The sequence below is a fragment of the Lepisosteus platostomus genome, chromosome 19, assembly GCF_059453375.1.
Source record: "Lepisosteus platostomus isolate fLepPlt1 chromosome 19, fLepPlt1.hap1, whole genome shotgun sequence".
Taxonomy (NCBI): Eukaryota; Metazoa; Chordata; class Actinopteri; order Semionotiformes; family Lepisosteidae; genus Lepisosteus; species Lepisosteus platostomus.
This window is the reverse complement of record NC_142629.1, coordinates 12,243,035-12,266,128: the sequence shown is the minus strand read 5'-3', so window position 1 is coordinate 12,266,128 and position 23,094 is coordinate 12,243,035. Positions and strand designations below refer to the sequence as shown.

Here is a 23,094-nt window from a genome sequence, read left to right as displayed (position 1 = left end):
TGTTTTTCAGACAGATGCTTGTAATATTCTTGGTCATTTTAATTCATAATCTAGGTTCATGCTGCACAAAGTCTGACATATCAAGCTGACTAACTCCTTGTGCAATATCTTTATTTGATCTTTGCAGTGTATTAACATCTTAAGATCTGAAGGTTAGAGACAGAATATTTGTGTAGTGTGGTGTCTATGGCCTGACATCTCCTAACAAATATTAGAAACTATGTTTTCACTGTTAATGTAAATACAGTGCTGTTATTCTCTATATACATCCAGCATTGACCTGATTTCTATTTAGTGTGAGTGTTATTGCAGTAATACTCCCCAATTCTGAAAGGTTAGATCATGACAAATATTTTGTTCAAATGAAAACCCCATGGAACCTAACAAAATCCTCACTGGCTCACTCTCGGTAAGAGGGTGCACTGTGCTGTGTTTGTTGTCACAGGAAGGACCTCTGTGATCTTTTCGCCATTTTGACCAAGAGAGGGGAAAACTCTTGTCACACAGAAGCCCATCTGTGAAGCAGAAAGCAGAAGCTCTGTTCTGTTGTGCTTTCAGGCTCAGTAGTTCTGCCTGAACCAATGGGTGTTGGTGCCTGATGCGTGGGATGAGAAAGATACACAGGCACACAATCAGCAGTATAGCTTCGGTTTCAGACTGAGTTTGGGGAAATACTGAAGGTGATATTTCTTGAGAAAAAATCTCAAAAACTCTCAAGAGTATAAGTGGTATTCATAATTATCAAGTAAAATTGAAAGGACTGCGGACCAGTGTGTTTTTGAATGCCTTAATTCATCAGAAGCTTATGAAATATCCTTTTAGAGCAGAACTGCTTCATGTACTGTCATGTGGACATCCAAGTACGGACTTTTTTGCTTGCTTCCAGACCCGGACCTGGGTGAGATACACGTGCTGCCAACTTGTCTTTACAAAGTATTATTTAGTGAAAACACATGTTTTATTTTTAAATGCATGATTAGTAAACTAAACTGGATACTTATTGCTGGGTAAGAATAAGAGGACCCCTTACTGCGTTAATACCACTCTGTGAATGAATGCAGTGAATGACTCGAAACTTTATCTAATTGGTAAAGCGGGTAACCCATTCTACCCTGTGTCAGTGCATTAGTTTAATGTTTCTCTTTTTTTGTTAAGGAGGATTCTCAACTCGGCCCTTTGTAAGAAGTGTCCAACGGCAGAGTTTATCTTCCAGATCATCCATTGCCAGCCCCCTGGCTGTGATCGAAAATGGGATAAAGCCCTCCTGGTCCCTCTCGGCTAAACTGCAGAGAAGATCCAACTCTCCCTCGCATTTCTCCTTAGATTCACACTCCTCTCCTACTTTAGAAAGGATAGGTGAGGCGTCCGATGACAAAGTATCGACGTCCTGTTTTGGAAGCTACAGCAAACACGAACACAAGCAAAGCGGAAAAGCTCCGCTGGCGGTAATGGAGGGCATAACAAGTGATGAAAACGGTCACAAGAGGTCCGTCGTGAGTCTGGAGGAGCCGTACTGCAAAATCCCAGCCCAGACGGAAAAGAGAAGCTCTAAAGCCGAGCCCACCGACAATAACAACCAGATCTCCTCTGCTGACCAGGGTGGCTTTGGCTGCAGCTCTTCGACGAAGGACCTTAAGAACAGGAGTGGGTCTGGAGCGTCAGCGCAGAAGCTCGAGAGCATGGCGACAAAGAGGAGCTCCACAAAGGCAGTCTTGGAGCCGGAGAAGAGCTCCAAGAAAAGGCAAACCATCTCGTCTGCTCACGAGCCTCCTGCCTCTCAGGTGTCCTCCAGCCCTCAGGTTAAGAGCTCCTCAAAGGCGTCCAGCTCAAAGGAGAAGGTCAGCTCTTCCAAGCCTGGAAGCAGCAAAATGTCCTCATCCACAACGCAGCCCAAGAAGGAACCATCTCAAGCTCAGGAGGGGACTCTTTCAGGAGCGGCTCAACAGAAGCAAAGGATATCCTCCACACCACAGTCCTCTACCTCTCCCTCGCCAACCGGGAGGAAGACCTCCACAGGGATAGAGAGGAGCTCGTCCAGCGGGAAGAGCAAGCTGGCCGAGAAGAGCGTGAGCAGGGAGTCCACTCGGACCAGCCCACTCACGGACAAGCCCCCTGGATCTGCCCCCTCCAGAACCGGCACCCCTGCCAGGTCACCTCTGCCCAAAACAAGCGAGGGAGGCCGAGTGGAGGGACGGACGGTGAGGAGCTCCAGCAGTAGCTCCTCCGTGACCAGCCTGAGATCTCCCAGCGTGTCTTCAAAGATGGACCTCAGGCGAAACAGCAAGTCCGAAGACAAGGGGCTGTCCTTCTTCAAGTCGGCTCTGCGCCAAAAGGAGACGCGCAGGTCAGCTGATTTTGGGAAGACCACGATGCTGGCCAAGAAGGCCTCTGAGGGAACTTTGAGGTCGGGTAGCGGGAATAAAGGCAGTGACACGGGGCCAACCGAGGGGACAGGTAAGCCTCTTCGGCAAGTGTCTCCTGAGCCTAAAACCAGCAAGACTGCTGTGAAAGACAAGGAGTCTTCTAAGACCTCCACCCCAGTCAAACGCTCAATATTATCCACAGGCAAATCTAAGTCTTCCACATCCGATATAGGTGCTCAATCTCCTGCAAATGGGAAAAAGCCACTTGAAAAGACATCCTCCTCCAGAAAGCTTTCTTCCAGCATGCAAAAGTCTGCACGTTCCACACAGAAGCCTCAATGATATTTGACCTAGCAGTTTTAGTTTCTTGTAATGCAGCTACCTTTTTTTTTTGATGTGCCTAATATATTACATATATTTTCCTTTTCTTAAAGAAAACTTACTGTAAATTAAGCGCCTTTTACCCTGCCATCGAACCAAATATTTGCCATTATTTTAATGGCAAAGTGTGGTACAAAAGTCTACTACTGTACACAAAACTGAATTGTTGTATAGGATTGTGTCTTAACAGAGCACTTTGTATATATTGAATTTAGTTGTTTTTTTGCAAGAGAATGCTATATAATGTACTGAATGATATATTTGATTACAAAGTCATTTTTAAACTCCTGTTACAGTAGCATGCTTGGATGAGGTAAGTTTTGGGGCCAGTTTCTAACATTAGTAGGCGAGGGAAATATGTTTGTATGAAGGTGTCACATTTGTACAGTACATTTTACAGTGCAATCTAACTTACTGAGAAGTCACTTTTACTTTCTGATAGCTGCAGTTTAAAGGGCAATATCTTACAGCTGTGTTTTTTAAAGATGACACATTAGTTAGAGGTTCAGCTAATGACTAACATGGGTCTCAAATGTTATTTCATACCAACTAAAAACAGTCCTCCCTGAAAACTGAAAATAGCTCATTTTCTCCAGAACCTCCCCCCCCCCAAAAAAAAATGGCACGGGATAATGCACAAACTGTTCAAAATGAACTTCAGATGGAGAGCCACTCATTTGCACTGTGATATTACATTTAAAAGGAGCAAGTAGGTAAATTGTCATTGTTATTTATGCCACCTATTTGTTTAAGTGACCAAATGTGCAGCTCAGTATGTAAATCTAAATAGAGCTTTTATTTTGTTTTTTTTACATTTATTTTGGTTTTTTTTGTTATCATACTACTTCATAAAATGTTGAAGTTATGCAAGAGGATTCTGTATTGGAATTACTCTATGCTGATTAATTGTTATTGCAAAGCTTTTAAACTGCCACTATTACTTTTGCATTTTACTCTTCACTTCAGCAATCCTCTCCTTATATAGAGAATGCTTTTTTACAAAATTCACTCGTCAGCAGACAAAGCTATGTATAAATCAAAAACACAACACTCCCGTCTGTCACAAATTACAAAAAGACTGCTTGAAAGTTAGTTTCCATTTGGTCAAAACAAAAACCTTTTAAAATGCCAGCTTGGGTTAGATGTTGGTTACGTTTGTGATTAATTTAGACTCTCAGTGTTTTTATCTGAAAGTTTTTTTTCTCCAACTCTATTTGTAAATCTTCTCGTTCTGCACCTTGATTTCACGTTCTTAAGCCTGCTAAACAAGGAGGATGGTAGAGTTTGAAATTATATTCTTTAAATACACCACATTCTTGCTGTGCTTTTATTGCGAAGTTGATTTTGCTTAGAAACCTATAAGCAGTTCCTATTCTTCTGGGCATTATGTCAATTGATGTTAACTTGAAACTTGTTAAGGGACAGTTTTGCACCAGTACAATACAAGGGCACATGGTGAAGGCAGATACCTGGAGAGCTCTTATGTCCAGGCTTGGTTCTAGGATAGAACCACTTAGTGCAGTGGCTCCCAATCCTGGTCCTGGAGAAACACTGTCTCTTCTAAGATTTGCACGAGTCATGTTCTTAATCACATGGTAACTGATTTCCATTTTTTTGTCTGAGGGTACTTTTATGAAATTGCTTTCAGCTCTTAAAAGATCAAATGACAGTTGTGATAGGGTTGGTATAAATGCTATACTGATTTCTGAATTTCTGAACTGCCCTCATTCAGGCGTGTTGTCTGAAAAGTAATCCATCCAAAAGAGATCCAAAAGGATCTCTGCAAAAGGAAAAAAAAACATTCTTTGTAGGCATGTCTGACGGTGTCACTCCCACAGTGAGTATGTCACATACAGTGTTTTTCCCACCTGTGTCAGTTCCTTTTTAACTGATTAACCAGGAATAATAGCAAGCAGGTTGAGCAGAGGTATAAATCCAGTGTGCTGAGCTGTTGGAAACAGAACCCTTCAACCGGGGTATTGATGTTCCTCAAGACTGACCAAAGAAAAAAGTTAAATACAACTCTAAACCAGGAGGCAGATCAATTAAGTCATCAATGAGCCTTGGAGATGTAGATAGACTGAAAACCAGCAGACAGCATGTTCCTCCTGGACCAGGGTTGGAAGCCACTGATTTAGTGTGCAGGAAAACAAGGAGCACAGTGGCTAAATGACCTGCCCTTGTCTTGGGCCAATATAGGTTCTTAGGAACCCTGCATTCCAGAGTGTAGTCTCAGTTTACTAATGTCACTAATGTCCTTCTCTCTCTTTTTTCCAGAGATAACACTTGGTTATTTTTGTACCTGTGGTCTTATCTGCCTTTTAAGGAATTTGCAGATTTAGCTTCAGTAAAGTGTTAACAGCAGTTAGCAAATGTTATCTTACAACACAAATACATTAGTATAGATAAGGTATTATGTATATTACTGTAACTTTGGACTTCAAAGCAAAACCATTCAGAGCCTGAATTTTTTAACTTACATCAGTTTAATAAAACACTAAAGCTTTCAGCATTTTCTAAATGTTACTAGTTTTAGCTTTTGGACAATTCAGTATAAAGTGTTATTTTGCTACGTTTTTGTACTACTTCTGGGAGTATTGCCTTAAAAGTATTGATATAGATACATATTTTAATGTAATATTCTGTATTTTAATTATTTTAATCTGTACAGAAAAAATGGTGATACTCATCTAATCAAGATTATTTCCTAATGTGTCTGTATCCCTAATTTTGTTTTGCAATGACCCACCTCCTGTTCATTCCTGTGAACTGTGTCAGGTGGGTGAGGTTTCTATTCCTATGTACCTGGTGCATGCTGTGCCTGCTGCTGATCTGTGAATAAACAAGTTGGCTTTGCTAGGTAACGCAGAAATGCACAGCAGCCTCTTGCTCCATGTAATGCCAGCTTCTTTCAGAGCAAGAAGCCAGTCCTTCTTTGCGTAAAACATGTTGAACAGGGTTTTTTTGGAAGAGTCTAACTTTCAATTTCTCAGATGGATTTTACACTGACTGGCCAAATTATTGGGAACCCCTGTGTACTGCTATTCCTTATGCAGGGCTGACGTTGAAATGGGCGGAAAAGGACTACACCTGGCCTCCTCCTGTTGCTAAACTGTAGGCTGCCTGTTCTTTTGCACCTGGTGAGCCAAGGGTCACTTGTCCCTGTCCTGCAACTGGTCTTTCTAACCATGTGGTTCCATGCAGGTGGATACTTTGTTTGAAACAGGGGTCGTCATCTTGCACAGATTTAGTCTTTTCCCTCCTAATATCATTCGATTACAATTTTCCTAGTTATCCTTAGCAGTGATTACTGGACTCTGTCATGTGACAGATTTGCATTGCCTGCTGATAGGATTAGCAGACCCCTACAAGAGGGAGTGGAGTTCCCAATATTTTGGCAAGGGGTGTAGGTGAGATCACCAGTGCTTCCGCTGAAATGCTTGCAGACACTTTTTATAGACTGGAAGCACTACGCGTGTCATTATAGCTCTCTTGCTCTGACAACTGGCAGTGCTATACATTGGCTTCTTTCATAAACTGCTCCCAAGTGTGCCTTGGTATTAGATGTTCCAATGCTCCATTTGTGCTTTCTTGTGTATTCTGATAGGCAACAGTATTGCAGGTCTCCCAGCACTTTACTGAACTATCGGTTAATGAAGAGGGACGGGGCAGCTGAGGGAGTGTCTCTGTAACCCTGCAGCCAGATAAATGACTCCCTCTGACATGAGCCCAGCAGAACTGTACTGAAGTGATGAGAACAAGTTCTCAAATGCACAGGGTATAGGAAGAACTGCGAAACACCAGACTCTCATGTGTGGATGCATTAACATTATTCTCTAAAGCAGTCACAATCCTATAAATTCTGTATCAAGTTCTGCTGCAGATGGCAATTTTTTTCTGGTTTCACTTGCGGTTTTAAATAGTTCAGGGTCAGAAGAGAGCACTTTGTGCAAAATCCTCTGAAATTACACATTCCAGATACTGAGATCCAACATACAGCAGTTAAAATATAAAAGTTGTAACCGAGGGACCTTATTTTGTCTTTTATGTTGTTGTCTAAAAATGAATCTGCATCAAATATTTTAATAAATGTTCAAAGGATTCTTTGCCTGTCTTTTCAGCGAAAACAATTGTTAGGCAGTTAAGCCGGTTCATCCTGCTGTGGCATCAGCCCGCTATGGCAGGGAATTCCCCATGTGGTGGCATACAGGTGGGCCGAACGCCCTCAGGGCACAAGCGGTGGTCCTGTGCACTTGACCCACTCCTGCAAGCTTGCAGCATTGCTATAGAGAGAGGAGTCTTTCCTCTGGATGATGCTTTTCCTCCTTCAAGGCCGGCAGGGGCTCGCATGCCACGCGAGACCCGTGCAACTTGACCGTAGACATCAAGAAAGCTCACGTCTCCACAGAGGGCAAGGGTAGTGATGGTGGCCACTGCCCGAGGCGGCAGGTAATGAGGGAGAAAGATGATGGAGGAGCCCCAGTTCTTAAGAAAAAAGCTAATTTTGTCTTAGTTGTTCTGATCACCATGCACAATTTGTCAGTGCATTCAAAACCTGTACTCTTTCCTTTCATTGCAGAAAAAATAATCCACTTATTTCCTGTTTGTCTGGTCAGAAAAGAGTCAGAAAAGCAGACAGGACGCAATGAGTGATAGTTGAATTTGCTGGATGCCAGTGACACCCCACTTGGAAGGCTTAAGTATCCATTCATTGTTATCATTCATTGTAATCACAGCCAATTGTGAAGTATTGCCCTTTGAACTGCATTGTAACTGCTCTGCCACGCACTGTTCCTTAGTGATTTCCTTTGGCAGTCTTGCACAAAGTGATTTTTACAAATCATAGCCACGATCTACTTAGAGATTTTTTCGGGTCAACAACAATGCTGGAATACAACAAAAAAAAACAGATCAGGGTTTAACCTCAGTGTTGCCAGTGGCCAACCATTAATATGTTCCACAGGCGTTGCTGAATTTAAGCCCCCCCCCCCCCCCGACCCAAGATGCCAGCTTACAACATGTCGATTTGCTGCAGGCCGGTCATGCTGGTCAGAGATCCTCATCATAAACCCACGTGCTGCAATGCCATCTTTAAAGTTGCGTTCACACACGAAGACTGCTTTCGGCCCACATCTCCAGAAAGTTATTTGTATTCCTGGACGTAGGAAATCTTTGCAGACCACTGTTTTGGGTTTGGCATTTCAACAGCAGAGCTGTCCGCTTGGCACTGCACTGACTTCAACGCGGAACAAATTCTCGTGGGAGAATTAATGGAGGGGAAACTGCATGTAGGCTGCTGTTGCATGTACAGTACTTAACTATGCAAGTGTCTGTTGCTAATACTGGCTGCACTGAATTATGAAACTGCTAATGTAGAAGTCTAGACTATATTTTTACTGTATTTTTTTAAAATCCAAGTGAGGGAGTGCATGTATAGCGCCTTTTTTTCTGTCTAATGCTTTATTTGCACATTCTTGAAGGGAGACCTTTGCTGTAAGATTGTCACGTGAGTCTGGGGGTATTGCTAATCTGCGTGCAAGCACAGGAAAAAAGAATTCCTGGGAAAACAGTGTTATTTCTTCTTTTGTTTGCAAGAGATAGGCTCATTTTTTTATCCTTTTATCGTGGAGGTTTTCCTTGCATTTTTAATCCTGTAATAATGCATACATATCGGGATTTCTTTTACTGATTGATCTCTTGTACAAAACCATGACCACTACCCACTAAAACCGGCAGCTTGCGGAGCATTAGAGCAGCCCTTTGCTGTCTGAATGATTAACACTTCCACCACATCGACATCGACATCCTCTTGATTTTAGAATCAAAAGTGTACTCCATATTTGAAACACAAAACTTGGCACATCGGGTCCACATTAGTGTTTTCAGTGTTTCCTGTACCTCCGTGTAATATCTTCCCCTTGCGTCTCTGCTCCTGTGTTTACTGCACTCGACGTGTGAAAAGACTTGCAATAGCTTCCCGATGAGCCCGGGGCGAGCTGGTAGGTGTCTGCGATGATCTTGTTCTCAGAATGAAGCTCTGGGAGCAGCACGCGTGGAACCGTCTCGCAGCCTGCGCGATCGGTGCGCTGTGATGGCGTTGCACCTGCGTGTAGGCTTCAGAGCCGATCAGTTCTGGTCATTTTTAAGAAGTTATTTGCTTTTTCATGTGTTCTTGACGAGGGTTTGCAAATGTTCTTTTTTCCTTATGTACAAATTGGAACCTTGAAAATTGGAGGGTGTTTAATATCGAAAGGTGACTATTGCCGATTAGGTAATTTGTTTTGCAAACTTTTTTTAAAAGAAATTTGACCCAGACCTAATTGATATCGTTTTCAAAGGAAATGCTTTTTATGTCAGTTTTTAGGGGTGAACACACTGGACTTTAAATCCTGAGTTTTTAATAAAGACAGTAGTACATAAAATGATTTGGGTCACTTATTTGTTGTAGTCTTTTTCTAGGTTATATTTTACTGTCATTAAACCTGTACAGTAGTAGTACGAAAAAGCAGGTCTTCCACAAGGTTGTTTAAAAATGCATTAATATTACTAATAAAAGTTAAATAAAAAATGTAAATGTAAATTTTAACTTATTCTGGAGTAAATGCATGAGACTGTGTTAATGCCTTTTTATTTTTTGTTAATTTATTCGTGTGTTTTAATAACTGAAGAGTATGCACTTTTAATATGCAATTTTTTTATTTTTGTTTTTTATGTCTGAAAGAATGCATTTGTTTGGAAGAGAAAAAAAGTTTGTATACATGGTTTACCAATGCAAGAAACAATGAACAACACAATAAAATGCAGAACGTTGATCTCTTCATTTTATTTATTTTAATCGTGGATTGTTTCTTATATTGTGGGCGCTTTTTTCATAAACCATATCCTTTTTTATTTGTATCCACTAGAGGGCGCAGTTGTCTTGTTTTTTTTACAGGCACAATTAGTTCGACATTGAAAAGTAAGAATGGGTAAGTTTGTAACACGAAGTTAATCACAGCACTTTGGTTCCTAACTCGGTTGAAATCTTGTTAATTTTATTGTGTTCTTTTAAAAAATAAATTGCCAATTCTTTTCCTGGCTGGAGAGCAGCTGGCAAAGTGAAGTGATCTGTCATCAGTTTTTTTGCACAAGGAGGGTGGATTCTATATGGTGATGGAGCCCCACATTGTCGGTTAGCAAGAAGGCCAACTCTAGTGTGGGAGTGAGTCAGCTCCCACATGAAGCTGATTTGACTCAGGAGCACCTCTTCTTGGGTGACCCAACACCCACACCCAAGCCCTGAAGAGAAGTCTTTTCTGTCCCCATTCTCTTGTGATGGGTACCCAAAAATGTCTGTTCTAAAGATGGGCACCATTCTTGTCATCATCTCAGAGGAGTCTTCAGCCTTGATCCTGCTGTTTGTAATGCTCACCGGTTTGCTGTTGTAGCTTTGTGTCATCAAGAGGAACTGATGGTGACAAGTTCCACAACCAGGAAATGAGCTGTTGTTTAGTTTCCTTGGGATGACCTTGGGTTAAGCTATTTGCCTTTCAGAATAGATGAGACATAACTAAGATGTGTCCACTAAAATGTTTAACTTCAACTTTTATACTTTTAAAGTGTTGGAGTGGAAAACAATCAACTGGAAAGGAAAACTGGACCAGTGATGGAGAACATTTCAATTGTTTGATCACTTTCAGTGATTTGTACTTAGTAGACAGTAGGACACACTTTAATTTATTTTTTACAAATCAAATGAATGGCTCATAGATAATCATAAAATTCTGTTTTATCTTACTTAAATGTTTTTAATGGCCGCTTATCTTCCTTAGTGAGGTCATTAATCAAGACCGGTATTGAAGTTGTCCTTGCCTTATCCAGTGTCCTGGTGTTGAGTTCACAGTTCAAGTGGACTTCTTCTCTTGGTGCCTGCAGATTGTGCTATATGTACTTCTTGGCACACTTTCACTTCAATATTGTTGGAATACTTGAGAGATTTACAGTTCTGAATTTTAGTCTTGTTTGAAGGCCTCCTTCTCCTAATGTAGTTTCTTAATTTGAATGCTGTACAAGAAATGAGAATGGAATGGGCTCGATTTTAGTCAAAAGCACACTGACGTCAATGGGTTTCACTGTATCAACCTGTCCATCAGAATTTACATTTAAACAAAGCAACCCATCAGAGCTGAAGCATTTCCATGCAGGAGCTTATCAGTGAGCTGCATGAGGCAGTCTCAAACATGGCTGGAAAGAATTTTAAAATAATCAGCCTTCGTAAATTGTTTTTAAATATTCGCCCCCTACCTGAAAATTACAATCCCATGGTGAGATCAGGAGTTATTTGTAATGTCCTCCTTTAACTTTTGGACAAGTACAATTGCAAGATATTGCTCTTGCCTGAAGTTATTCACAGTTGTGAGTGCCGCCAGTGTTGTAGGGCATTGTTTGTAGAATGCAATTAGTATTGGCAATAGATTTCAGATGTTCCAGGCTTGAACCACTCTTGATTTTGTTTTTCCAGGATATGAAAAACACTGCTGAATTTTTTTTGCTGTTTATTTCCTTGTTGGCTTCTTTTCTTTTTAAATCTCACTGGAAGGAAAAAGTCCCACTTACTGATCCCCTTACTATGGGATGTGTGTACTTAAGCGTTTGAGCCATTTTCTTGGTAACAAACACACCCCTTCTTGTCTGTTTGTTGAATAGTATAGTTCAGTTCAGCAGATCGGCTGAATTTGAGAATGGAAATTTTATTATTCTCTCAGGACATCTGTCTGACCTTCTTATAATCAGATTTGCGTTCTATGTGAATCGAGACAACTGGTGCCTTGTGCATTGACCTGCCGCGTATATCCAAATGCAGCTGGCACAGAATTGAAATGTCAGATACCCCTTTATGCTTTTAGGGCAAAAAAAAAAGCATTCATAAAGCCGTTTTAGGGTAGCAGCAATGGGGTAACACCAGAGGTGATTTGTAAATTGCTTTTAACAGGAATCACAATTTCTTGTGGTGTCAGATGGTGCAAATTAAGTGATAGTCAGATCTGCACTCTGTATTGGAATATTTGTGAATTTTCACAGTTTCTTGGACACATGTACTGTACTGCATCTGGCAGCTTCTAAAAATTAAATTTCTTATTAAATTTAGCCTGTTGTACACCCCCAACCCAATTAGATGTCCCTGGTATTGCACTGGTTCTTCAGCTGTTCAGTTCATCACTGCAATGCTTGTATTGGGTGGAAGGAAGGAAGACGCCCTCTACCTGTCCACTCTGTACATCTTTCAAAATGCTGCAGGCTCCACTGTGCCTGGCAGTACAGTTAGCACTCACAGGAAGAGTGGCACATCCTGCTGACCTCACTGCAAGTCTCCAGGTGCTTTGTAAGACTGAGGAATTGCTGTGGCGTCTCAAGATGAGAAGACCTCCAGTAATACTTGTCCTGTTCTGACGGACCCCTTCTGGGAATTGGCGTGCCACTGAATAACGGATCATGCTTCACCGGAGTGACTGATCTCCATATGTTGACCTGTGCTCTCAAGAATACTGATTGAACCCTTCAGTAGCCACCCTAGAGAGAAGGCTGCAAACTGTCCATACTGTACAATGTGGGGTGACCACAATGCTAGAGCTGTGTGAACTGGCCGATTCCAGTTACACGGTTGCCCACTGCAAATCCAACTGACCTATGAAAAAAGGTACAGACTCTGGTAGGAAATAAGAATATTGTGATGGATTTTATTTTTTTGCTCTGTATATGGTTCTGGGAACATTTGCAAAGCCTCTTTCTCTCTAAATACAAAAATAAAATAATCTGACTACACTGTAAAGAGACATATCTGAGCGTTAAAGATGAGTATGGATTTCAGGCTAAAGGGAAGGGGTAGTGTGGCAATGCAGGGGAACTGGACCGTACAGCTGGCAGGGTTATGGGCTGTCCAGAAGGAATCTGAAGGAGGTATGATACATTAAGCGACAGTGATGGCAGGATAGTAGAGGAAAAGGGACATCAGTGCAAAAGGATGTAAGGCTACTGGGCTTGAATCCCACTCACAGTCTGTACCACTAATAACTGTAGTCCACATAAAAGATGTGGTGTATTTGGCAGATACTAAATAACCAAATATTAACCCCTTGCTAAAAAGTTAGGCAAAGTACAGACACCAAAAATATCATCCCTTGATGAACACAAACCTTTTAATAGTCTTGAAATTGGGCAAGAATGAAGAGCTGTATACGCAGTTGCATTGCCACAATATTAAAACACTTCCAAAGCTCCATTGCTTTCATCACGTCAGTACCAAATTACTTCCTATCTCCTCAAAATAAGTCATTATTATTGTCATCAACTTTCATCAAGCTGCTCCTGGATAAAGGCCTCCTCTGCTTCTGTCTTAAGATATCTGCATTCACTGTGCCAGGTTCTTAAATGTGCATGCACCATATGTGAATACACACTGTCTGAAATATTAGGAACCCCAGAAGAGATGGCTTCTGTGACCCTCAGGTGTGACTCAACAGAATTTCTCCTGTGTGTCAGGAGGTGTTTTAAAACAGTTGCAGTGCAGGACCCACCTCATTCTTCAGCTAAGATTATGGTGAGGGGATAGTGTGAGGGACTGAGCTCTACTGTTGCCACCAGTTTGAAATGGGATTGAGATTTGAGGATTGTTCAGTCCTGGAAGGGGATAATAGCTGATCTCCTTCACCTGCAGCTTGTGCCACAGCTCAAGCAACATGACTCCCATAAAGATGTTTTCTAAATGCTGTGTTTAATATAGACACAGAGAGCATCCTACAGACACCTGAAATGTACTGCTCGTGCTGATATTCCTTATTTTTGCTCTCCTACAACATACAATACCAATCCTATTATGTCTTCCTTGTGTCCAGTCTAGCAGTGCAGCTGGGCTGAAGGCAGGCCGTAACAGCAGGTGATGCAATACAGATTGCTCTGTGATAGTGCTAGCTATTAGGCAGTGATTACTCCTGCAGAGAACAGTAATAATGTTGTTCTGCTCTGGAGCTATAATCTTCCTTCATACTTGGCCACTCAGGGCATTTTCAATCCCTGGTCTTTAGTCACTTCAGGGTGCTGTAAATAGTCCACACTGACTTCTTGATTTTACCTGGCTTCTTATCGACGGCGGTTTACGTTTAACCGAAGGCACAGATTAGGCTGTGACCTAAAATTTTCTGTGAAAGACAGTTCTTTGAAAACAAAAATCAACCTATTTCTGATTCTGCAGGGGTAGTCAACTGCCAATTGCATCTGTGGAGTTACAGCTATGGATTTTTTTTCTTGGCTCAAGTACCTGTACCTGTAGATACCAATGCCATCCATTAGAGATTTTCCTCAGAGAGCAAATCAACATTAACCCTTTTCACAAATGATGTCGCAGTAACATTTCTGCTTCGCACTGATTCAGTAACATTGAGTTCTCACTGAAAACCCTCAATTTTCCCTTTAAAACACATCTTAAAATATTCCCTAACTTACATTGTTTTCTAATTTCTAAAAGGATGAGCATGGAACTACTGTAGTTCTGTTTATGTATGATTCTTGCACATGTCTCTTACAGTTTTGAACAGAGGAAAACAACACTAAGAGAACACTACTTTTTAATTAATAATATAATGCTGCTTTTAAAGTTTGCTTTGAATTGCGTTAATCTTCTAAGATTTCAGGGAAAATAAGGAATGCAAGTCTAATTCAGAGAATGACTGGCCAATCTTAAGACTTCCCGAACTGTGTAAAAACTCAATATAAGGATTTGCTGGAGAGATGTATGTTGTAGTGTATTATTTGTCTTATGGTGTTTAAATGCAGAGCTTTTTGGTCTTAGTTTGCAGAGTGGTTTGAATGTAGGTACCACAAACAACCACTAGAGAGATACATTATCTATTGTCAGGTGAGGTACTGTCCCTCTCATTAAAATCATATATTACTTCAGAGGGCATACAATTTCTTTTATTATTTTACATTATTATTGGAAGATATCTTACCATGGACATTTTGTTCCATTGGAGTTAAAGAATAACAGAATTTGACATTTCTTGTATTTCTTTTATTAACAGAGAATTATGTTGATATCCAAATGGATACACCTACAGTATTTAGAAATGAGGTAAATCACTTACAATTCTGGCACTAGATGGTCATTATCAAATTTTTAAATATCACCATTATTCTTTCTTCAGTCTTAAATATCACCATTATTCTTAATTTGTTTAGATGATGTTTTTATCTGGTACAAAGATATTTTTGAAAGATTAACATAATGCTAAACTTCTACATTGCAGAGCAATATAACAAGTTTGACAACAGAACAATAAATTAGGTTGCATTAGAGCAAGACGTGTGGGTGTGTGTAATTATGCTACTTATGTTTATTATTATGTTAATTTGATTAATTTGTTAATACTAACATTAAGTACAAAGAAACTATTTGCTGTTCCTTTGTTTAGTACAGTTATTCACTAAAGCATTTTGGCAAATTGTGATTTCTCAGCATGTGAATGAATCATTGTCTGGATATTCAGAATTATTCTTCTTAATATCCAGACACTACAGTAGCTCTAATACAATAGCACTAATACAATCAAAGGAATCAAAATGGTTCCTCGTAAAAGGTGAGATCCACAGTTATCTGAATGGAACTTTCTGAGCTTTACTTAAACACTTAACACGTAACAGTTTTACCCCTAATTATGACTTGTGCCATGCTAACCTGTTAAGCTATATCATGAGACTCCAGCTGTGCCCCTGACTGCAAATAAGCACTTGTTCTTTTTCCAAACCTGGTTAACTCCGTACAAGAAAATGCTAGACTCGGAAGCACCACCTTATTTATGCACTGCAGTTACTACAAAAACAACTGGCCGACAAGGAAGATTAAAAAATGGTACAACCATCATTTGGTGCCCCTACATACTGGGTTGCCCTTAGTATCATTTTGGCTTAAACTCCCTGCTCTGCAATACTAAAGTAGACCCTGTGTAGGTACAAAAGGTTTTGTGTAGAGGATTAATTAGGTGACTGCAGGTTTGCTGAGGTCAGTATAAGAGAATGACATGTGGCAATTGTAATTCTGAGGTGGGTACTGTTGGGTATGGTGTTTCTCATGGTTCCATCCTTGGTCCATTTGTGTTGTATCTGATAATACCTGAATATGAAAAATACCTTCATTGATGTTGCCCTGTCTTTACAGATTGGAGAGAGGAGCACCCCCAGGAGCCCATGTCTGACCTGAAAGCAATGTGTGACCCATGTTGCCATGATTTCTCAACTTTGTTTTTTTCCTCTGAATCTGGTTGTTAACATGATGGAATGCTGCTTCCACCAAAATCTATGGAATTAATCTGTTTATTTCGCCTAACGTTCCTAATGTTGACCTTGAATGTGGGGCAAAGTTTCTAAAATGTTTCAGTACAGTTCACATGATATTAAATGGTGATTTGTTAAGAAAATGACAAGGATGGCCTTTGAGTTATTTTTTACAGTAGAAATTCAGTTATAATAAAGATAACATGTTTTACCAAAGTCATACCAGCTCTGAATCCCTTTGAAATCACCCAGGATAGCAGCCCTTTATTTGTCATTATATTGTGCCATTGATGTGGCTTCTCAATGTACCATACGAGCAAAGTCTCTGTAGATCTCTAGCTGAACCCTTTAAGCGTTCAGGAGAACACGTCTATAGAGAATAGCAGTTGGGAGAATTTAATTCTGTACAGTTTAGCTCCAAGTCAGGTTTCATTAATTGAGCCATTTGCCATTCATCGAAATGCAAGGAAATTGAACACGCTCTGTTAACTTTCCCAGGGTAAGATTAATCAAATGTTAACACATTTAGAGGCCTATCCACAAAAGAGAAAAATTAAAATAGGATGAAAAAAATCATTGCATTAATAAATAACCTAAACAAAGAAACACCTGTTGGCCAAATGATTAGGCTCTGTGATCAATGAAAGACTTTCTGCTACATTGCAAAAGATTATAAAATGGATCTGACATATATTTATACAGACATATTCTATCTATTAATCCTGAGTGATATGAAAATGAAATTGCTAGTCTAAAAATACTTTTAATTTTGTTACACATATACTTTATGTAGTCTAGATGACCAACTACAGACATCTGTTTAGATCTGTTTAGAATTCATTGTGTTATAGTACCTTGACTAATTAGGGTGAAACAGCTGCCTGTGGATGTTTGCCTTAACAAAAGGTATCTGCAATAGAATTTAAGAAAAAGGCTTTTGAGGTGGTTCTGATTCTTGCATTATGAAATGGTGACAGCAATTTCATTTGCATGTCTCCTGTAATTCTTTCTTTTTTTGCTTTCTTGCACAATCTATATCTGTCAGATTCCTGTTTCACCAGTTGCCATGTGATGTATTTTCTATAACTGCCTTGGCTTTTCAATGAGGTGTTTTAAAACATCCAGTTTCAGTCCAACTAGTCACCCCCTGTAGGACAGGAGAACATGCAACCCATTAGATATTTCCCCAGATCATAACTTCCAGTAAAGATCTCAGAAATGCAGCCTGGATTGATTAGTCTGATTTCTGAATTCTGATTGTTTTAACTGTTATCTACATATTGTATAGATGCTGTCAAACTCATCTCCCCACAATAGAAGTCAGTGATTTTTATACTCCATAATTTTAGCTCCAGTAGTAAACAGGGGACAACTCAAAGCAATTTACCTGTGGTTTTATCTCTTTGGTCCCCTTTTGACATAATCTGAGAGAGGCCATCACGAACTTTATAACAAAATCGATAGTAATTGATTCCTCAAGGCTGAAGTAACCGAGCCTTCTTAACAATGTAATTTAGGACTTGTGTGTAGACCTTGAATCTGACTCTGGTAAGGAGGTGTTAATAAAGAAGTGTGAGACACCTGCCTGTGCATGCACAAACGTGATTTTTTGCACTTTGACATTAGCAAAATGGTACATTTCCATTGACAAACGCTTGTGTTGCCTTTTGTTTGTATTTTCAGACTTTTAAGTAAAAACAAAAATGATCATTATTTACTGAAACAGGAAGAAAAGGATCCAGGATGCGACCCACTGATCTTAAAATTGTTAAAACCTTGGAAATGAAAAATTTCCAAAGGCCTTGGGTGTGAAACTGAAACATGTTGTTAAATACTTACACTTCTGCTCTCCTTCTCCTAGGAGACACACTCCTACATATAAATACTAGCCTGCTCTCCACAACTGCACATCTTTTCTAGCCCCCCCTTCCCTTTACCCCGTCTTCACCCTTGCAGCTGCCTCCCTGGCTCGTTCCTCACAAGTGAGGAGGGTTGTAACAGTGCTGTTTGTTTTTCCTCAGCCAGGTGTGTTAACACGAAACACGTTTATACAGTATGTCCACTGTCCTTTTATATTCATCAGCTTGTTTAGCTTTAATTAGAATTTGACTAAACTACAAAAGTCAGTTTCAGTACATTATTTTGCAGCTCTTCACATTCAAATGAATAAAACATGATCCTGATGGTCATGATGGTGATGGTCATGATCCTGCAATGGTGGGTTAACCTCTTATCAGTCCCAGATCCTGCAGTCTCCCTATATGTTTCTTCTGAGCAATTCCTGGTGTGCTAAGATACCACTCCACCCATCTTCAGTCTTCAGTCTCTCACACACACTGGTACAGTCAGTTCTAATTACCTTCCCATTAAGTGAAACCCGATACAGGCATTCTTTAAAGAGTCTCCGATATTCCCCACAGACCAGTCTGGGAAAGAATTTTTCCCTATTGATTAAAGATGTTGGCTGGATCGAGCCCTTCTCCAGTATCTTGAATTAATGTGCTGCATCTCAAGCCCCTCAGAAGACACTTCTAGCAAAAATGCATTGCAACCCACTGATGATGTTTCTGTCTGGAAAGGTTATCAGAGAAAGTCTTGGATTTTCTATCATTTTGTTATAAGTAAGCAAATGATCGCATGCTTTCAGTAAGTTTGGGTCTGAAATTGAAAAGCTGTTTTGTAGATATTAGTTCTTGCTGTGTCATTTGGCAGGGATGGTAGACAAAAATCGTTCCTCCACTGTTTATATGATTGGATTACCAGAGCTGCATAGCTGAGCCATGTGTCTCCTAGGAAAAAGGCATTCTAGTCACACTAGACCATTATCTCTGTTTCCAAATGAAGTTCATCAGCCGTTCACTCTCCCAGAGCACTACTAAGGCTAGCTTGATTGTGTAATGCCTTTATTCCTGTGAGACAAGCCCTGCCAGAAAGGAATGGTGGCCTGTAAACTGTAGTGAGGACATAAGAAAAAACTATAAATGAGAGCAGGCTATTTGTGCCATCTAGCCCCTTTGGCAGATTGTAGTTAGATTGATTGAAGAATCACATCTAGTTGTTTCTTATAAGAAACCAGGATATAGGCTTCAATAATGTGGTTGTGTAGCATGTTCCAGACTCCCACAACACTTTAAATGCATATAACAATATATACTGCTCTACCAAACATAGCAGAGAATACCTCTAACAACAGGTTGACCTATGTGCAGAGGTGATTAAAGTCACAGTATTTTTAAGTATTTTTCACTAGATACCATTGGAGAGATGGGACCTCTCAACCAAAACGGGTTGTTGCAGATCTGAACGAGACATAGCTGGCGGTACAACAGCTTCTTGAGACCAATATTGTGTTTCTTGTGTGTATTTTGTTTATCTACCAGTTACTACCTTAAAGACTTTGAGAACACCACATAAGCCAGGTGTGCTGTTGTCTTACACAATATACATGCTTTCCTCTAGCCAGGTCTTTCTGTACATCAGTATTTCCCTTAGCAAAGCACACTAAGGTCTGATCAGCTTTACAGTGTTCGTGGGCCATGTGACATGCCACATACTGGGTCCACTTTGAACAGATGTCAAACTACAATCCCTTCCAGTTTAATTTATGAGATGTCTAGAAGAGGTCTTCCACACATAGAGAACACAATATGGAAAAAACATGAAATGTAAAATGATTCAATGTTCGATGTGTATATTGAAACACTTTCTTGTTCCATTTGTAATTCTGACACAAAGTCAGCTCTCAGGGGAAAATGAACCATCTTTACTCAAAACACATTTGAAAATAAAAGGTCTATTTCTGTTTTTTATCCTGTGGGTTCAGTGAAATGAATTATGCAGCAGCACATTTAGTGGAGGAGAAAATAAAAATGTTTTATGTGAGGATCTACATACAAAACACTCCAGCTCTTCAGGTCGTGATAAAAATATGCTTTCAGATAGAAGGTAATCTGTCTGCTCCAAAGGTATTACGGTTGTTATTGTTATTATAAATGCTATTCCTATTTTATCTACAGCAGTCGCTTTTAATGGTGTGGGGGTTAGCTTCTGTGTTTGATTATGGAATTCAGCTTCAGTCTGTGAGGGGTTTGCATGTTGCTAGCATTTGTGTGTGTTTTCACTCAATGCTCCAGCATCCTCCTATCAGTTACATATGGGTTTGATTCACAGGATACTGCAAATTAGTTCTTTTAGTCTTGCTACCTCACTTCCTGACCTGGAGCAGAAAGTCTGTGGTGTCTCAGTGCTGTGTTTTGTTTGGACACAAAGTTTTTGGACTCAGCAGAAAAAACACAACCATTTCCGTCAACTGTGTTTGTGCAGTTGTTGCATCTATGATTTTCGTGCTGAAGCATCCAGGTGTTTTTAAGAGCAGTATAATGTACCAGCTTACTTTTGTGCTTCTAGAAAATGTTCACCCCAGTGTCATGTGAATATTGTCCTTCCCTTTGTCCGCACTGAGACACCCACTCAGTTGGCCTGAACTGGTTGTCCTGATCTATTAATGGGTGTCACACCCGCAAGGCAGCGCACTCGAAACGTCATGGCAACTGTTCGAGTTCCAACAGACTCCACCAACCAACCAATTGCTGTGACGACTTGATTGAGCAGATCGATCCCACCTGTGCGCTGTTAAATTATCACTTCCCTTCTCTAACTGGATATGTAGGATCTGCCACAACAGTACCTCCCTGCTCAGTCTTTGTGCTTTGTCACAAATCTCTGTGTTTTGTTCTCCTATGTTGGTTTGTTTGGATTTCCCAGCTTTGCATGTTACCTTGACTTTGTCTTTGGATGTCCCCTGTGTGCCTCTGCTAGTGTCATCCTGTTTTGGAACTTTGCATTTCTGCAAATATGGCTCTGGACTGTGCTTCACTTATTGCTGAAGTGGCTGTTAAGTTTTGGATCATTCCCAGGCTCTATCTGCATTCTTCCTACCTCAGGAAATTGGTTACTGACTGATCTGGGGACAATAAGGAAAGGAAAACTGTTTGACTGTCTGATAGCTGAGAAATGTAACTATCATAAGAAAGTGCCACCCAGTTACCGGTAAGCGTGGTTCGTGGTGAATAGTCTTTTTAGATGTCAGTAATTCAGCTCTTCGTGTTTGGAAAACCATTTTACTCCTGATGAAGTCATAATCAATCATTCTTATTCTGTTTATTTTTATTTACTTCTATTCTGAATCTTCAAGCTATCTTTACTTTCTTCACTAGAGCTCTCTTTTAATCTACTGTATCGCTACCTTCTGAAAAGTAATCTAAAACTAAAAATAAAATACATATATATCTGAATTTTGTTCTTTTTTTCCAGTTTGGAATTGTCCCCAATTTCATAGCAGCTCGATATGGATTTTTAAATTGTTATTCAACTTGTTTCTGCACCACTGGGACCTTTGTACTGTTGCGGAGAGTGTGAAAAGCACCAAAAGATGGACATTTGAGCACTGTGCTTCACACTCACAGCCATGCAGCACCTGCAGTGCAGTTGGCATCAATTGGAAGAGTGATGCAGCTCTCGCTTATAATGACTGTGAACTCTAAGACACCCCTCAAGAGGGCATTGTTGCACAGCAAACCAAGGATACATCAGTTCAGTTCATTTTAAGTTCATTGTAGGTGCAGTCACATAGTAACATAGGTCAATCCAGTGCTGACTGGCTCAACCCGAGTTCTGAAAATGTGCTTTTTACTATCTGAGCCACTTAGAAGGGCATTTATATTTTAGTCTTCAGAGTTCTGCCACAAAGTAGTCTCGGGGTTGAAAAACAGGTAAAAGTCTTCAGTACGTTTTTAAAAGGAAATGCTTTATTTTCATGGAACTGTCTTTAGAATGACTAAATGTGGTTTGCTCTCTGTGCCATAAAAAAAGTAAATCCTTGATTTCAATTTAAAGCATCATTGGGATTTGGAAATCATGGGTGGAAGTTTCATCTGCCCACTACTTTTACCTGGTACTGATAAACATTGGCTGGAATTTTATTGTTCTGATAGCAGGCCAGGTGCTGACAATGTTGTGATTCTGAAATATGTAAAACAGGGGCCAGCACCTGTGACCCACAGCACTTTATATTTTAAACAACACATGGGCTATGTTTCACACACAAGACAAACTGTAGTAGACAGCAAAATGAAAAGGGATATTAAATGATCAAAGATGCTTGCTGATGCTCAGAATTATCTGCATTGCATGTAATACAACATCCCTCATTAATAAGAAATGGCTTTGTAGGGAAGATGCAATGCTGTAGCCCCTGATTTGTGAATCAATGGCTTTCAAACCCAGAGCATTTTTTATGAGAGGGCTTGACATTTTATTACAGAAGCACAATGAAGAGGAGATCGGGTTCTCAGTTCCCTCTGGACTGTTTTGCTTTTGTTTTGCACATTATCAGAACAAAAGGGACAGATCACATTACTAACAGCTGGACAGAAATCAGACAATCTGCAGCATTTTCTGTTGATTCTCATCTGACCAGACTAGTACATCCTTGATTTTAACATACCGTAGATGTGCAAGCAGATCAACACAGCTGTGGCCAAAAAACACAAACAAAAGTTAAGGTCACCTAGGTTTCATATTATCTTGTCTGATCCAAATTGTCTTAAAACATCGAACTTTAATAAATGGTGGTGTTGGAATTATTCAAATTATAGTAGCTCTTTTTACATTATTGCAAATCTTTCTCTGTCAATGATGGCCTCAGGTTTCAGAGACCCAGGAAAAAAACAGGATGTGAAAACATAACCTATAGGCAAGAAGATTTAGAATTAGAGCTGTTCTGTTCTGTGAAACGTTAATGTGGTTTACTGACCAATGTATTCAGATTCAAAAGACTAAATTCTGAACTTGATGGGGATACTACTAATAAAGAAGGAGAATATTTTCTTGCTAGGGAAGCAATATCTCTGCCCCATCAGTGAGCACTGCTGAAATCAAGTGAGCCATGCAACAACATGCTGTGTCTGGTATCTGCTGATAAGCGTGACTCTGGACTGCTAAGACTAACTTCCCTCAGCTTTCTCTGAAATAAACACTGTTCCGT

General features: G+C 40.1%; 1 protein-coding gene across 3 annotated transcripts in view; it reads left to right on the top strand.

Moving 5' to 3' along the window:
* Nucleotides 1-16,192, top strand: part of usp31 (ubiquitin specific peptidase 31) — a 52,376-nt gene extending 36,184 nt beyond the window's left edge. Inside the window, exons 16-17 of one of the 3 annotated variants that reach the window (XM_088613009.1) lie at nt 1,156-2,454; nt 15,934-16,192. In XM_088613009.1, the coding sequence (XP_088469135.1) occupies nt 1,156-2,454; nt 15,934-16,043 (1,409 nt within the window). In that variant the 3' untranslated portion in view covers nt 16,044-16,192. Of the gene's footprint in view, nt 1-1,155; nt 9,557-15,933 lie in introns of those variants that run through there. The other 2 variants (XM_088613008.1, XM_088613007.1) reach the window with 2 other exon arrangements.
* Nucleotides 16,193-23,094: the final 6,902 nt, after the last annotated feature.